Raw genomic sequence first — 11,458 nt, forward strand, 5'->3', positions numbered from 1 at the left:
CTCAGAGACAATGGAAATGGCCCCTGTTATTAATTTTTCTATTTTGTTCTGTTGATTACAGTTCCTTGAAGACAAGCCCATCGCCCCAGGACCTCGCACACATCTGCCTCAGGTCTAGGACATGGGCCATCAGCCTCAGGCAGGCTGGGACCTTGCCTTGTGCATGTAAGGAGAAGAGAGCGCATAAGCATAAGGCCTGAGCCTGGAGCCCAGGCTCCTCCTGACTTTGGATCTGACACTGCAGCCTCACTCATGAAGGCTCAGCTGGAGCTGGGAGGGAGGTGTATGGTGGGTGGCCTCCCCATGAGCCACGCCCTATTGTTCCTATGGGGCTGGAGCAGGATGATAACACACCTAGGCAGGAAGATGAAGCCCAGCAGAGCAGCATTGGAGGCCAGGATGCTGAAGGCCTGTACAGCTGCTGCCACTGCCCGTCCCCTGCTGTGGATCTGGGCAGGCAGAGAGGCCAGCCAAACACACACACATACTGCCAGGCTGAGCGTGAGAAGGTGGGCTTCACCAAAGCCACCAGGAAGCTGGCGCGTCAGAAGGGCCAGGACAAAGCCAGCCAAAGCCAGGAGGCCCAGGATGCCCCAGAAGCCAGGAGGCAAGGCCTCACGACACTCAGGTGAGACTGTGTTGGGGGCCAGTGATGTGCTTCTGCTCTGGCTTTTGGGGGCGACCCCTAGCCAGACAATACAGATACAAACCTGGGCTATGAGGGGCCCTGCAACCATGGCCCGAGGCAGGCCAGGCCCCAGACACATTTGAAGGGAGCTGCCTGGCTGGACTGCTCTGAAGGCCACAAGGACAGCAGCTGTCCTGGCCAGTACACAGGAGACTGCCACAGTGAAGGTGATGCTGAGGGCCACCTGGCGGAGCCGACAGTCGAAGGGACCCCGGCGACCAAGGAAGAGAAGGGAACTGAGGCTGCTTAGAAGCAAGGCAGTGAGCAGGAGGGTGCTGAGCCCTGGGCTGCTGGCCCGCACCAGAGGAGTGTGGCGGCTATAGACAAAGACAACCAGGACCACTCCTGTAGCCAGAGACACACAAACCCCAAGTGATGCCAGAACAGCCCCCAAGGGATCCCCAAATCGGAGGAAGACATCAGGCTGCAGCTCACAGTGATCCCTTGATGGGCTGGGCCACAGGGTATCATCAGGGCACTTCCTGCATGTAGGAGCATCTGCTGAAAAGAAAGGGCCACATTGGAGTACGTGGCCACTCACTCCAGAGTAATGACCCCAGCAGCAGCAGGCTTGGCCATTGACATGGGGCAGCAGCCCAGGAGAAAGGCCTATCCCCAGGTCTTCATAGGTTTACAGCATTGGGTCAGGCAGCCTATGCATGCTGTGTGTAGCCCACATGGGCTAACTAAATGGGGCTTTTTCAGGAGACATGGATAGATATCCCTGGAACATGGCCCAGGCCTTTCCAAAGGAGGCTCTGATTCATCTCTGGAGGAGGGCAGGAGAAGGGACCAAGGACCTGCCAACTCTGACCTGGACTATAATTCTATCTCTCCTTCCCCTCTAAATATTCCTGAGATAGATGCATGATTTAGGGTTAGTCTCAAGCTGCTTCCCTGACAGCAACCTCTTAACAACACCTTCCCACAAGATGCTGGTTACACAAAAGACCATCCAGAAAAGCAAATAGTGAGTAAACCCATTTACTCAAGTTGGAAGCAAATAGGAAGCAGAGAATTTCTATAGATGAGAAGATGCCAGAAAATACACAGATGGGTGAGATCACTGAGCCAAGAGAGGCCCTGATCTGGCCTAAGGGGAAGTTCCTTGTTTCTAGGGAGGGAAGCTGGAAATCAGAGAAGCCAATTTCCCCTACACTTCTGCCCTGCTAGGTCTGTTTCTCTCCATGTGTCTGGAGTTGGTCCCCTAAACACATGGACATTCTCAAAGAAGGAATTACTAATGTCTCTCTTCTTCAAAGCTCACACACCAAATCGTACCTAAGCAACACCTCACAAAGATACCTCAATCTTGAAATTCAGGTTATATTAGATTTAAAAATTTCTCAGAGGAAAAAATCATTAGGGCAAATTTCTCAGATAAAGGTTTTACTTTTAAGATATATACAGAGCTCATTGAAATTACATGAATAAAAACCAGTCTCTGATTGATGAGTGGTCAAAGGATGTGAATAGGCAGTTTTAAGGATAAGAATTCTATGCTATCAATAACCATGTGGGGAAAAATGTTTTAAACCACTTGTAATTCAATAATTGCAAGTTCTTTTTTAATTCTGAGGTTCTACCTCACACCGATTAGATTGGTGAAGTTGACAGACCCTGGAGGGACTGTAGGAAAACTGAGCTGTTGGTGGAGCCATGAGCTGATCCAACCATTCTAGAAAACAACTTGGAGCTAGGTCCTAACAGCTATTAAACTGGGCATGCTTTTCAACCCATGGATATCCATATCAGGTCTATGCCCCCAAAGAGCTCAAAGAAAGAGTAAAAAGACCCACATGCACAAAAATATTTGCAGCAGATCCTTTTTTGGTGGCAAAGAATTGTTCATTAGTAGGATGATAGCTGAAGGTCTATGACTTTGATGGAATCCTACTGGACTGTGAGATATAGTAAAAGGGATGGCTTCCAGGAATCCAGGAAGACTTGTATGAAATATTGCAGAGTGAAGCGAGCTTAGAGCCAGGAGAACAATGTATATAATAGCAATATCGCAAAAAACAAAGACTTTGAAAGACTAAGGAACTTCGACCAACACAATGACAAGCCACAGTTCCAGAAGACATATGATGAAATATGCTGCCCACCTCCCATTACGGATGATGGACTCAAAGTCTATTGGACATGGTCAATGGGTTAGTTTGTTTTACTAGATTATACATTTTTGTAAAAAATGGTTTTGTTTTTTCTTTCTTTCTCATGGTAGTAGTGGGAGAGACAGGAGGGACAGAAACTGGATCTTCAATGAAAATAAACTAAAATTTGATTTGGAATTTATAAAAAATTAACTTATAAGAGGTCCCAGAGATCTACTCTAATTTGTTCCTGTCAAAGATGAAGATGCTAAGGCCTCTAGAGCTGGCAGTGATATGCCCAAGACCAGGCATGTAGCAAGTAGCTGAGCTGGTATTCAAAGCCAAGCTCTCTGGTTCTGGAGCCAAGACTCTTGCTACTCCTCCCCTTCTTTGTTTCCCTCATTCACAGCTTTCCAAAGCTCCCAGAGAGACAAACATAGAAGCCAGTGTTTCTCTGAGAGCCAACTGAAGTTTTTGTGGTGTCCATGTCCTTCCTGACCAACGTGCCCCAGAGTGCAAAAGGCAGTAGTAACTTCTCCAGCACTGGGGATCAGCCAACAGAGGCTAGGTAAACATCTTCAAGTCTGGTGTAGATACTAGGGATGTTGTTTAGGTACCCTTGGCCTCTGAGATCTCATCCAGCTGGTAGATCCTAGGATCAAGTGGACTCAGTAGACAAAGCTAGCATTCTCAAGAGTTATTTGTCCAGCCAGCCACAGAGAAGTCCAGTTCTTTGTGAGAAGACCCCAGAAACCCTCCCCCACACACACATGCACACACAGAGGCAACTTTACAGCTGGCCATGGTCACGAGGACTGTGTCTTTTCCTGTCTCCTATGAGTTACCACTCACACCAATCTAGCAAGCCTGGGTGTATGGACCCTTAGTCCTGCCTTCCAGATATGAGGGCTGACACCCAGGACAGGCTTTGTCTAGTCCCACAGTTAGGACATTCATAGACCTGAGGCTTCTCCACTCCAAGTCCAACAAAAGATATCTCTCATGCAGGGCTCTGCCTGCTGGACAGAGAAAGAGATGAGCATAGAATAGATATGAGATAGAAAGGATGAGATATAGCTAGTCCCTGGACTGAGGGGAAAAAGCTTCCATGGAAGCTGTGGAGTGAAGGACAGTAAAGAGTACAACTTCCTTCTCACCTCCCACTCCCATGCCCCAGGTAAGATGAAGGGATTATGCTAGATAATGTCTAAGGTCCCTCCTATTTTAAATCTATGACCCTATGACAGTGTTTCCAGGAAGAGCAGGCTCTGGCTTGGAAAGATCCTCACCTTTGTGTTCAGACACCTGTCCCACAGGGCACTGGGGACAAGCAAAACAGCAGCTTGCCTGGCCGATCTGGGAGGTCCTCCAGGTTCCAGGAGGGCAAGTCTCCTGGCAGACAGCGGAAGAGACCTGGGGGTATGGCATGGGAATGTCACCTCATTAATCCAGGAGACTCTTTATGCCTTCCACCCTCCAGCCCTCCATTCCATCTCCAAAGCCACCCCCCTCATTATCTCCCTCAGACCATTTCATCAGCCTCTAGTCCCCTCTGTCCATGGTACCTGCCACCTTCCTAATCCATTGCTCTGTCCACATCATTGTCCCATGTGGTATAGTGGAAAGTAATATACTGGATCTTGAACCCCAGGCCTAGGGCTCTCCAAGTCCTGGCTGTGCGACTTGCAGATTGTATGACCTTTGGCCAATGCCTTCTCTTTAGGCCTTAGTTTCTTCTTCTATAAAATGGGCTAGGTGGCTTCTGAGGTCCTTTAAGCACTGGGTCTAATATTTAGGATGAGGGCTGGGCCATGATCAGATTGGTTAATCCACATACACAAACCTTAAACCAAAGAGGGCCAGAATCACAGGGAAAGCAGCAAGATTAGTGACTGCCCCAGAGTCCCACTAACTGGCACCCCCTAGTGGCCACAAACCAAACTCCATGGTCTCCAAGTCCTTCACCAACCAGTTTTTCTTCATCCAGATGTGCTCCTGTTTCTTCCTAATAACTGGTGCCTACACCCAAAAACAGCAGTGCAGATGCGGCCTGACCATCACAGAGGGCAGAAGAGCGATCACTTCTCTTCTACCAGACTGTTGGGGCTTCAGGTCCAACTATGGACTCACGTTTGGATTGCAGTCCAGTAAGTCCCCCAGATCTTTCTCAAATGAACTGCTGTTTGGCCGTGGCTCTACTATGATGTGCTGGCCGAGTTCATTCCTCAACCTTAGGGCAGATAAGGCTTTTTTGAAATGTGACTAATCATGTATAGCTGCTCCAAAAAAAATGTTAGCTGAATGAACAAATGAATAAATGAATGACTTTTTTTTCTCTACCTGCTCTTCCATCCCTTCCAAAGCGAGTACACTGCCATTCATTTGCAGCTGGCATTCCTGGGCTGCTGTGTCATTAAATCTGGCGACTTCCTGGAAGGGAAGGTGGCCCCGGGGGCCAGGCTGCCACCTCATGACATCATAAAGAGCTGGAGGATCTCCCTGAGCATCAAAGAGCACCTCTTCCCCATAGCTATTTCGGAATCTCACTCTCCTCAGGTAATGCAGGAGCTAGGGGCAGAGATTGAGGAACAGAAGCATAGGCCATGGGGAGCACACCTCTTTCTTTCAGTCCCTTCACTCTTCTGCTGCAGAGGATTCTAGGAGTCCCCTGGGTCACAGAAGGAACACCCCTCCCCATGCCCAAGCTCTCCCTCACAATCCTTGCAAGGGGCCAGTGGAGAGGTAGCTAAGGCTACAGCAGAAGAAGCCTGAGCTGAGGGCTAAGATAGAAGATGTGGATAGGAATGCCCACTCAGGCTCTGACACACTCTGTGACCCAGGCCAAGTCACTTCCTCTCCCCCAAGTCTCAGATTCCTCATCCATGAATGATTGTAATTCTTCTCACACATCCTACCTCACAGGGTTGCCATGAGGACAACTGGAAAGGAGGTGACAGTTATTTGAGCAGTGAGGAAGGGAAACTGGCCCATAGCTTGGGTGTCTTGAACCTCCAAAGAAAGACTTTCTAAATGTGTTTAAAATGAATGTATATGTAGAGCCTATATCAGACTGCATGCCATCTTGGGGAGTGGGGAGGGGAGGAAGGGGGAGAAGATTTAGAACTCAAAATCTTATGGAAGTGAATGTTGAAAACTAAAAATAAATGAAATTTTTTTAAAAAGAAAGACTTTCTATCCAAGGAACTACCTTGTGGTTGTATCATCCCAAAGAGAAGGGTCAGAGGGGTGGGGGGGCAGTGTCTGTATTTCTAAAGGACAACTTAAAGTACAGCAATGGCAGGTTCCTATCCAGGGATGGAATGCCCCTTATGAAGACCTGGTAAAAGTGTATTTGCCTGGAGTCTTGCAAATTCATCCAAAGAGACTTTAAGCTGCAACAGCATAGGAGAGAGGAGGAAGGATGGAAGGAAGAGAATGGCAGAGGGGTCACTCCAGGTGGGTAAGATTCCGTGGTATCAAGTTCTGGGCATCACACTTTGAAAAGGGTTTGTCAGTGTCTAGACTTAAGAGAATGCTGGAGAAAATGTCCATAATGAAGATTAATTTCAAAGCGTGTCTTCTCCACATTTATTTGAGAGCCAGTTTCTAAATATTTCCAAGCATATCACTGGGGGAAGGCTGTGAATTCACTGGTTCAGGGAACTTCTGGCATGGAAACTCCCATTGCTAATGTTTATCTGTACCTCCTCTATCATTTAGATTTCAAGGAACTTGGTCCTGAACTTCTCAGTTCCCTCAGTCAATGCTCTAAGACTATATTAAGGGGGTGAGCCCCCAGAAAACTAAGACTATAGGTAAGGGGCAGGCAAGTCCTTGAACCTCTCATACCCAAAGACAACACTCCAAGACTGAATTAAGGGACAGAAGGAGAATTGTTCAAGGGAGTTCTCAATTAGATGAATTTCCCAAAGAACATGACAGATTAATAGTCAAGGACCTTTCTATAGAGGTGTCCCAGGAGCACCTCTGAAGAAAGAGTGCCTTTATTGCCTGGTTGCAGAGCCTGAGATCAGTTCTGGCTAATGCAGGTGAAAGAGGATGGAGGCTCAGAGGCTTAGAAAAAACGAACAGACCAGCTCTTTCCTTCACTCCCTTCCTGTCCTCCTCCCCCATCCCTTGCCCTTCTCTCCATCTCCTCTTCTCATCTTTTTTTTTTCAGTACAAGGCTGGTGCTTAAGCTGCACTGTGGGATCATGCTCAAGGCAGTGCCTTTCCTTTGGGGACATGTGCGAGCACATAAAACTCAGCCATGTGCTTTGCAGAAACCCTCTCAACATCTAAGCAGCTCCAGAAGAAAGCCTGCTCTCAGAAACTTCTAGAAAAGTGTGGGAAGGCACAGTTTCCTTCACTAGGATATAGGTCCTCTCTGCTGTAGGCTCATCTTTGAGTGAGAGACACACAAACAGACAGAGGCAAGAATAGAGAAGGACAAGTGAGCAGATTCAGAGAGTGAGGCAGAAAAGGAGTAGAAGGAGTAAAGGGAGGGGGAAAGGAAAAGGGGAGAGCAAGAGGGAAAAGGAGGAAGGCCAGAGCAAGCAGGCCTGTTAGCTTACTTTCACATACCACACAGAGAGGGGCAGACTTCTTTGCCTACGTCGTCCTGCACCTCAGTCACTTTGTACCAGTGCCAGCCTCCAAATCTCAACAATCAAGGCATCAGACAGCATGGCCACTCTACGGGAAGGTGCCCCTCTGAGATCTCCATTCAGATGCTCACCCATTTTAACCTGTCAGGTTGATTTGGGAAACCATCCAATTGACCAGAACTTCCCTACAGTGACACTTAGTCTCCTTCAGTGACCTGTGCTATTGAGAGGTGGGACTTTTTCTGGAAATTGAGCACTTGTCAAAGGTGAATCTGAATCTGGACCCAACCTTTCCCATTCCATCTCTAGTCGTCTACTGGACCACATCACCCAGTGGTCAGCAAAAATCATGTTACGGTAGGAAAATAGTGGCTGGCCTGACCCTACCCCTTAGGACTGTGTGGACACACACACACACACACACACACACACACTTTAGCTAGGGAGCCTCCAAATTGCAGATTGGTGCTCTTCTATGATGTCCCTCCTTGCTGCTGGATTTGGAGAATGAGGTCTAACCACAGGCGACTGAAGGGGGTGGAGGGAAAAGGTAGAGGAGAGTGGAGGGAAGAGGCTAGGAAAGACTGGGGATCAGGGAAAGAGGCCAGGGGAGGCTGCGTCAAATTGGAAGGCCTCTTACCTGCCAGGGCTGAAAATTGGGCATATCTGCACACTGGCCCTCCACAAAAGGTCCGTCCCCGGCCTCACAGATGGTCATATCGTGCAGTGCGTGGGCCACACTGGATACGGCATTGGCCACAGCATAGGTCACACTCAGGTCACTCATGTCCAAAAAGGGGAGGTCCTGTCCATGAAGAGTCTCTTCCCCAGTGCAGTGGCGTGTGCCCCTCCCAGCCCCGGTCTTGACCTCTGCTTCTTGTCCCCTTCCTCCTCCTTCCACTACCCCTAGTAGTCCTTCGGCTTCTGCTCCTCCTACCATGGAAGCCCGACCAGAAGAGGATGAGTTGGGGAACCACTGGCAGCGGAATGTCTCCTCCCAGAAGGGCTCCAGGAACTTGTCCTCTGGGCTGCGTGTCGGGTGCAGCAGCCCTAGGAAGTCCGCGAAACCAGGGATGCGGCCGCGATGGCCGGAGAAGGAGAGTGCCCCGCTCAGGGTGGTTCCCAGGGACAGGGTATCCAGCAGCGCTGGGTCCCAGACTTCGCTGCTAATCCAGAGGTGGCCACGGCCAGCACCCTGGCGGTGCAGCTCTGCAGCAAGCAGCAGAAGTTCCTGGGCACGCGAGAAGACTAAGAGGGTGAGGGGCTGGGCGGCGGCCAGGGTGCTAGCCGCTTTACGCAGCTTCTCTGGGCTCCCAGAGGCGGGCAGCTCAGCTGCCACATACACGCACAGGCCGGCCCCCTCCAACTCAAGCCGCAGAGTCCGCGCCCCACGCTGCCCATATTCGTCATCCTGCGCCACAAGCCCCACTGCATACCAGGCCAGGTGGGCCGCCAGGCGCGCCATCCCACGAGCCCGGGCTTCATCAGGGGGCAGAGTGCGCAGGAAGGAGGGGAAGCGCTTCTTGTCGCTGAGGACCGACACAGTGGATCCGTAGCTCACCTGAGAACAAGAAGAAGGGCCCCACATCAAGGCTGGCACCCCAGACCCAGAACTCCTGAGCCTCCACTGTCTGTGGCCTCCAAGTAGTCTAGATAGTTCATTAGCACTGATGTGATGTCGAGATGGGGGAAGAGGGGCTTAGGGCTCAACAAGTTCAACCTCTTATTTTTACAGATGTGGAAACAGAACCAGAAACATCGAAGACTGTCCAAGACTCCACCCCTAAACGGCCTAGGGATCCTCATCGGGCTCTTGTCACTGCTTCCCCATTTCTTTAGGGTCCCACGTCCTCAACAAGTGTATTCCAGATAGGAGATTAAGATAAATTCCCAGATGATGACTGTATAACGTTTAGGGGGATGATTTTCAGATTTCCCTCTCCAGGCCACCCTGCCATGCCATGGTAGAGTTGGAGGGTTAGGGTTGGGTTAGAAATGAGAAATTAAGGTGTCAGTCTGGCTGCCTCTTTGTCCAAGGAACCTTAATGGTTCCCTATTAGCTTTATGTGATGTTTGAGAATTGGAACTAAGGGTCCACTGAGGTCATTCTATTTCCCAGCCTCCCTGCCTGATAGGGGCAGCTAGGTGGCACAGTGGACAGAGTGCCAGGCCTAGAGTCAGGAAGACTTATCTTCCTGGCAAGTCCCTGTTTGCCTCAGTTTCGTCATCTATAAAATGAGCCGGCAAACCCTCCAATATCTCTGCCAATGGGGTCACAAAGAGTCAGACAGGACTGAAATGACTGAACAACAACAACCCTGCCTGATGCCATTTTACAGTTCCAGCCCTTCTCTGTCCTGGACAAGGGTGAATGCACAATTGAGGTGAGACTTTATTTGCCTTTTGGGCACTTACAGTCTGGTCCGGACATAAGCCATCAACCCAAAGACCCATAATAATGTGTCATCTCTAACCCTGTTCCTGAGGTGTGATCAGAGATGGTGTGAGGGATTCACTTTCTTGGTGGTATCCAAGCAGAGGATGGACCACTCACTGGGTCTGTAAGAGGGGGCCTTACTTTTGCATATGGCTTGGAATTGATGGCCACTCTGCTCCCTCCCAACTCTCCAATGATGTCATTCTTTCAGTTGGGCAACAAGCACATATTAACAAGTACTATGTGCCAGGCTATGTGCTAAAATTGCCAGGGACACGGAAAGGCAAGAGCCCCATTCGAGCCCTCCAGGAGCTCAACCTCTCTTCAGGTAGGCTCCCTACCTCGCTGACTCATCCCAAGTATGGTTTGGCTGGTTTTTCTGATGGACCCCTCTCAAAGCTTTAACCCACATCAATCAGTCAACACACATTGATTAAATGTCAAATATGTGTCAGGCACCTCACATTCTTGTCTACCAATAAATTTCACCATATTATACATAGCCCAGAATTCCAGCCTGTCAAGATCATTTAGAATCCTGACTGCCATTCAGTGTGTTCCCTTTATCTCCTTGCTTGTGGAGATTCAGAGGAGTTCCAGCAAGAAGCGGTCTTGGAAATCATCTGGTTAAACTTGAAAGAGCTGGTTAGGTTTTTCTGTTTGTTTGTTTTATTGATTTTACAGATAAGAAAACTGGCGTCCAGGCATATAAGTTAGTGAGTTCAGCTCCTCCTCTGAAGTTACTTCCATGCCTGATTGGGGGTCTGGGCCTCAAATGTGTTGAATATTCTTTGGCTAGACATCCCTTAGAGTCTTAGATACCTCATATGTCAGTAACTCTTTTTGGCATCACAGGAGGAAAAAAAAGAAGCAGCCGTGAATTCTGAAAAGAGCTGGAAATTTTAGACATGTGCACTATCAGTTTCTAAATGTGTATCTTCTAAGGGTACTTCTAAGAGGAGGGGAGGTTAGAGGAAGGACTCAGGAATGGGCAGTCAGGGGGTGAGGTGGGCACTTACCTGGGGAATCCTGTAGAGACCCAGCCATGTGGCCATGGGGATGGAGAGTGCAGACCGATCCTCTCCAAGGATGGCAGCCAGGGGGGCCTCAGGGATGGCACAACCGTAGTTAGGGATGGAATACCCCTGGCCAGTCAACAAAGCCATTGTCCCCCACAGGGCCCCCAACTCAGAGCTCCCAGAGTCCCAGATGGCAAAGCCCAGAGTGAAATTTGGAAGAAGCTGAGGGTTATTGTTGATTTCCTCAATGGTGAAGACAAAACTCTGGACCATTCGGTAATGAGCAGAGGAGAACCTGCATTAGACAGATCCCAACCACGCAGACAGGGTAAGTTCTCCAGTTTGACAGAAACACCCAAATGGAAAACGCCTCAGTAGGCACCTCATCCAACCCTGTTTGGACCTGGGGCAGCCACTCCAGTATCCCTGAGGAAGGGCCCTCTACCTACTGCATCCTGTGGGCATGTGCCATTCACTTTTGCACAGCCCTCAATACTAAGAAGCTTGTCCTTAGACCAAGCCCAAGTTTTTCCATGTGGCAACTCACCCTACCCCTACATTTCTAGTTCTGTCCTTTGAGGCCAATCATTCAACATGCATTTATTAAGCAC

General features: G+C 49.3%; 1 protein-coding gene across 1 annotated transcript; it reads right to left on the bottom strand.

The window, feature by feature from the left end:
- Positions 1–260: 260 nt before the first annotated feature.
- On the bottom strand, positions 261–11,120 carry LOC118850106 (extracellular calcium-sensing receptor-like). The gene is made up of 5 exons (XM_036759292.1): positions 10,848–11,120; positions 8,032–8,952; positions 5,125–5,352; positions 4,074–4,197; positions 261–1,189 (listed from the first exon to the last, which is right to left on the bottom strand). Exons 1-5 carry the CDS (start codon positions 11,118–11,120, stop codon positions 261–263), a joined length of 2,475 nt encoding a protein of 824 aa, XP_036615187.1.
- Positions 11,121–11,458: the final 338 nt, after the last annotated feature.

The sequence above is a fragment of the Trichosurus vulpecula genome, chromosome 5, assembly GCF_011100635.1.
Source record: "Trichosurus vulpecula isolate mTriVul1 chromosome 5, mTriVul1.pri, whole genome shotgun sequence".
NCBI lineage: Eukaryota > Metazoa > Chordata > Mammalia > Diprotodontia > Phalangeridae > Trichosurus > Trichosurus vulpecula.

Bases quoted from the DNA above. Each gene is read 5' to 3' on its own strand.
- LOC118850106 (XM_036759292.1), bottom strand. From the start codon at position 11,120: ATGGTCCAGAGTTTTGTCTTCACCATTGAGGAAATCAACAATAACCCT. The intron at 5,353-8,031 runs GTAAGAGGCCTT...CTCTGCCCCTAG, and splicing joins CCAATTTTCAGCCCTGGCAG to CTCCTGCATTACCTGAGGAG. The intron at 4,198-5,124 runs GTAGAGAAAAAA...CCATACCCCCAG, and splicing joins TGGAAGGGATGGAAGAGCAG to GTCTCTTCCGCTGTCTGCCA.